This window comes from Lolium rigidum, chromosome 7 (assembly GCF_022539505.1).
Source record: "Lolium rigidum isolate FL_2022 chromosome 7, APGP_CSIRO_Lrig_0.1, whole genome shotgun sequence".
Classification (NCBI taxonomy): domain Eukaryota; kingdom Viridiplantae; phylum Streptophyta; class Magnoliopsida; order Poales; family Poaceae; genus Lolium; species Lolium rigidum.
This window is the reverse complement of record NC_061514.1, coordinates 347,592,038-347,597,154: the sequence shown is the minus strand read 5'-3', so window position 1 is coordinate 347,597,154 and position 5,117 is coordinate 347,592,038. Positions and strand designations below refer to the sequence as shown.

General features: G+C 46.3%; 1 protein-coding gene across 1 annotated transcript; it reads left to right on the top strand.

The window, feature by feature from the left end:
• The first annotated feature begins 617 nt into the window (after positions 1–617).
• LOC124675730 (protein TIFY 10b-like) lies at positions 618–2,675 on the top strand. Its single transcript, XM_047211806.1, has 5 exons — positions 618–751; positions 1,009–1,132; positions 1,636–1,874; positions 1,967–2,024; positions 2,128–2,675. The coding sequence occupies exons 1-5, from the start codon at positions 628–630 to the stop codon at positions 2,252–2,254; spliced, it is 672 nt and encodes a 223-aa protein (XP_047067762.1). The 5' UTR covers positions 618–627; the 3' UTR covers positions 2,255–2,675.
• Positions 2,676–5,117: the final 2,442 nt, after the last annotated feature.

Below are 5,117 nucleotides of genomic sequence, written 5' to 3'. Positions count from 1 at the left end.
TAAAAAAGAAAACACTTTTTTTCGAGATTTTTGGAAATAAGTCACGAGGGAACAAAAGGCCAATCGGGGTCAGGGTCAACACTCGATCTGACGCAACAGGCGCCGCTCGTGTTTTTGCTTAAAACCACCCTCGCCTCTCTCGTGCTGCGCTACAGTACAGTCCACCACCGCGTTTCCGCGTGGTTCCAAGCACGTCGCACATGGGCTATGCGGGGCCCACCTCGTGGAATGAAAAAATCAAAGAAGAAGAGAGAGAGTTTTCTTTTCGATGCGAAAGCTGCAGCCCCACCACCCACCCCACCCCCCACACGAACCACGTGCTGAATTCCAGCAATCATGACAGGCCCGCGCCACATTTAAATAATCCCGATAATAATTTATTATTCTACCACCATTTGCGTCGTGGGATTATTAGATTTTTCAATTTGCTGCGGGAGAAAGCGCGTCGTCCCATATAAACGCGCACGACGCGTCCACACACAACACAGCGCAGAACAGAACTACACAACACAAGCACCAGCATCATCGCGCGCGAGGAAGGAAGGAAGGAAAAGCAAGGCAACCACCACCGCTGTGCGCCGAGAAGAAGAACGTCACGAGAAGAATTCGGTTTGGAGGAAAGTGGAGATGGCGGCTTCCGCGAGGCAGGGGGAGAGGGCGACCAGCTTCGCCATGGCCTGCAACCTGCTCAGCCAGTTCGTCCGCAAGAACGGCGCCGCCGCCGTCGACCTCGGCCTCGGAATCAACAAAGGTCAGACGCCGCTCCGGCTGCTGTTTAGAGCTGTCGTGTTTTTTTGTTGTTGTTGTTTGTTGGTTTGGGGAGAGGCTGCGTGCCGATTTGTGCGAGAAAAAATCGGTTTTTTTTTGGGAGAGACTTCGTGATGAGATCTGTGCTTATGTCTGGATTTCTGGTGGGTTTGGTCTGGAATTTCCGGGCAGGCGGCTCGAATTGAGGAGTACTTCTCTCTGATCTGATCTGACCATGGCTTTTGTTTGTGCGTGTTGCAGTTGAGGCCGAGCCGAAGACTACTCTGCCCGGAGCGGATGAGGCGGGGAGGAAGACCATGGAGCTGTTCCCGCAGAGCGCCGGCCTGGGTGCCGTGCAGGACGCGGCTGCCCCTGATGCTACCAGGTACCGCGCCACGCTACTTTGATTCCCCTCCTCCATTTTTTAGCCTCTTCCGCCTGCTAGTCGCGTGTGAATCCAGATGTTGAGACCACTAGAAATCTTTCTGTATGTTCAGATTATCTGAATCGGGACCGGATGTTACAAAAGGATATTGTTCTTAGCCTGAGATCTAGTTGAGAGTGATTGTGAGAATTTATTCCTCATACTAGTTGCAATTAAACTGCTCTTTGGATTGAGATATACTCCCTTCTTAGATGGATGAAGCAGTAAGCATGCATGCCCAGAGTTCTGATCCTATCCTACTAGGTTGCTCAGACCCCATAGCGCAGCTAATAGACCTTAAGCTGAATTCTTACTGATGCAACACGCCGATTGAAGCGAAGTTGTTCATACATGAAACCAAAATGAAGTTTTCTTTCGCTAGTGAAAATAGACTAGGCAGCTAACGCAAATCTAAAGTGGTAGCCTACAAGTGTACTGAAGATCTGTGTGCAAATGAATTTCAGGGAGCAAGAGAAGCAGCAGCTGACCATCTTCTACGGCGGGAAGGTGCTCGTGTTCAACGACTTCCCCGCAGACAAGGCAAAGGGCCTCATGCAGCTGGCTAGCAAGGGCAACCCTGTCGTCTCTGCACCCGCAACTGTTGCCGACACCACCAAGGTCCAGGCAGCTGTGCCGGTCCTAGAGAGCAGTTTGCCTGCTGCTCAGGCTGATGCGCCGAAGCCTGCTCGTGCGAACACTTCTGGTAAATTACCCTCTGCTTTCCTCTTGTTTAGCATGCATCTTGCTGAATCATACTTATCCTGATTAATGATCAAACCTTTTTCTGTCATTTAGATATGCCAATTGCTAGGAAGGCGTCACTTCACCGATTCCTTGAGAAGAGAAAGGATCGGTAAGCTGCTCTTGCTGTCATGAACTCGTGATTTCACAGCATGGTCATCTCTTCTTACTACTGAAATTCGTGGATCTAACATGTTTCGTTTATGTTCTTGTAGTCTGCATGCAAAGGCCCCATATCAAGCTTCTCCTTCAGATGCATCACCGGTCAAGAAGGAGCCTGAGAACCAGGCATGGCTTGGACTAGGGCCTAACGCTGCCCTGAAGCCAAACCACGGCCTCTAATTCAGCAAATGAGGGGGCATAGCAACATTACGCCCTTACCGGAAGCTTTTCAGAACTGTCTGAAAATGTGCTTGCCGTTAGAGTATGGGATCATAATATATCCTCTCTTTATCATGTTCTAGTGTTCTGTTTAGGTTATGGTTCTATGTTATTTGCCTTCATAGTTCCGATGTAAAGAAAAGTAGCAAACGATGACCAGTGCCGAGAGCCTGAGAGAAGTTTTGGCATGTTAACACATGGTGACATTGATTTTGGCCATGCTAAGCAAAAGTTAGTACAGGGAAAACATATATCTGCGTTATGTAACTCTGATCAGACGGCATTATCATTGGTTTTATCCTTGATTTGTAAAAGCAAGTGATTGTAATGGATTCAAATTATCTTCATATGTCTATGGGTTAATATTTACATGATTTGTTCTCGGATCTGTTTTTATTACCTTCTGTTTGTTCCTGCGCAGCATTAAATTTTGCTCACGAAGGCGTTTTGGTGTATACTCCATCTTACAGTTTGAGGCAATGGATAATGTTTGCACACATACTAATACAAAGACAAACTACACAACTAGTCAACTATTGATATAGTATTTCTTGCCCCACAAACACTAGTTAATAATCTATTTTGATTCCCTGCTAAATTGCTACCTTCTATAGTTGTATAACCAATCATGTTGAATTCATAGCAATACATGAGGCAGATCTTGGTAGGTTGGCTGGCCCTGTCCAGTTGGAGATAGGGTTTGAGAGGGAAGATGCACAAGGCAAGACTTGTCACCACTGCCCAATTCTTTAATCAAAAGGCAGGCGCACATGTGAGAATTGGAAGGTGATGTGGTTCTTAGTTGACAGCTAAAGCAAAGGAAAACCACAGGAAGTTGTTTGGAAGTTGCAAAGGGAGGAACAGGATGCATGCCACCCCACTGCCTAGAGAGATGTTTATTGGGGGCGTGGCGGGCCACATTGGTGCAACTTGATGCTTTCTCCTTCAACTTGTCTGTATCATACCTTGTCTAACATAATAAGACCACGGAGGAGGGTAGTGCTCATCCTTGCAGCTTCTTGCCTTCTGCTCTTCAACCTTTTGAATTGTCTATGTGGGAATATTTGTGACTTGATCATGATTTATGCCTTACCTTTGTCAAAATCTTGTGCTGACGACCAGTCTTCTTGTTTGTCTCATGATAAGACTGTTGCAAGAATATTCAGTTAATCCAAGGAAAGCTCAGCTGGTTTGCAAAAAAAGGTCTTCTCAATATATTTTATTCTACCATTTTTATGATGAAAATTCATAATAATCATTAACATTAGTATAAATAGACCTAAAAATAATAAAAATTACAAATAGGTACTTGGACCACTTAGCGATGACTACAAACACTAACATGAGCCAAAGGGGTGCCGCCGTCCTCGCCCCTCCATCACCGGAGCCGCGTAAAGTTTGTCGTAGTAGAGCTTGTTATAGTAGACAAACAAAAAGATCTCGTGCTAATGCCCCAAAGGACCAGCATACCAAAACAACAATCATCGTGCATGATGACAACCGTAGATCGGAAGAAACTGACATGACACCAACAAACACGGAAACCGACCGTCTACGCATCCTCCACTGGCGCTAGTTGCACCATCGGATCGAGGATAGGGTAGGGAGAACCTTATTCTCACTTTAGGATGTAGCCGCCGCCTCACCACCTGGAAGAAAACACTGCAAAGCAACCTAAATAAAGAATGGAAACTCCCCACTAGCGAGGGGCCGTGGTCCACCTCCAAGGCTCCAAGGCCACTAGAGGCGGAGCGAACTGGCAGCGTCTCCGGCGAGGAGAATAGAACCCTAGATGGGTTTGTGGCCGCCGCCTCTAATCGCCTCTCATGCTGTTCCCGTGCCGGTTCGATGTCTGATGTGTGGAATCGCTCTAGCTCCTCGGTTTTTATTCTAGCATTTGTGTGCCCAAAAAAGCAGTAAATGATATTTCTTCATTGGAAATACTTTAGGAGAGTATCCTATGGCATTTAACCCAGAATCAAATGGTCATTTGCAAAACATGAGAATAATATTGGCATAGCTAGCTCCCGCAAATAAATAAAAAAAATACCGGCATAGTACTAAGCAGTGAGCACTTAGCTTGTGGATTACTCGTTTCGCCGCGAAACGCGCATGGAATGGCTTGTAACTTTGAGTAGAAATCAAAAGAAAGATAACCAAAAGGTAGAGCCATGTGCTCCCTGATCATATCCTGAGCACACAAGTTGCTCAACTAACTAACAAATACAGTGTACCGTACCCCTGGTCCAGGAGGCACCCTTGCCCTGGTTTCTAGGATGGAAATGCTCTTTGGTACCAATGGACCAATAATCTGGTACACGTACAGCAAGCACAAATCACATGGAGAAATTGGGCGAACAAGCACATGAAGGGGACTATCTTGACATGGACAACTGAGCTATTTCGATCCAATGGTCCCCGGAAACCTACCGATCTAGCACCAGACAATGGATTCCCCTTGCCGGGCCAGCAACGGGAAAATTTTCTTGCGAGATTACGACGTGTCGAGCCGTTGAGAAGTGAGTTTAACTCCTGCTGAGTTCTTTCTTGCATAGGAATCAGCCTATTTGACACGGTTAATGACAGTCAGACGCTGTGATACCAACAGATTCTGACTCGGTCCATATGCAAAGGCAGTCAGGTACAGAGATCCCAGCTATTCCGTATCTGAAAAACATTTTTTTTACGATGGAAAGGGCCTCACAGCGGTTCCATTACTGAAACCAACAAACTTACAGCATTCAGGTTTTAAAGTATGTAGGGGAAGACATTAAAAAAAAAGTATGTAGGGGAAACTCAGAAGTGTAGCCCCCAGAACCAACAC

What these genes read in the sequence shown, in the direction of transcription:
- LOC124675730 (XM_047211806.1), top strand. Translation starts at nt 628, where the DNA reads ATGGCGGCTTCCGCGAGGCAGGGGGAGAGGGCGACCAGCTTCGCCATG. An exon ending in CGGCCTCGGAATCAACAAAG is followed by an intron (nt 752 to 1,008) that starts GTCAGACGCCGC and finishes TGCGTGTTGCAG; the next exon opens with TTGAGGCCGAGCCGAAGACT. An exon ending in GCTGCCCCTGATGCTACCAG is followed by an intron (nt 1,133 to 1,635) that starts GTACCGCGCCAC and finishes AATGAATTTCAG; the next exon opens with GGAGCAAGAGAAGCAGCAGC.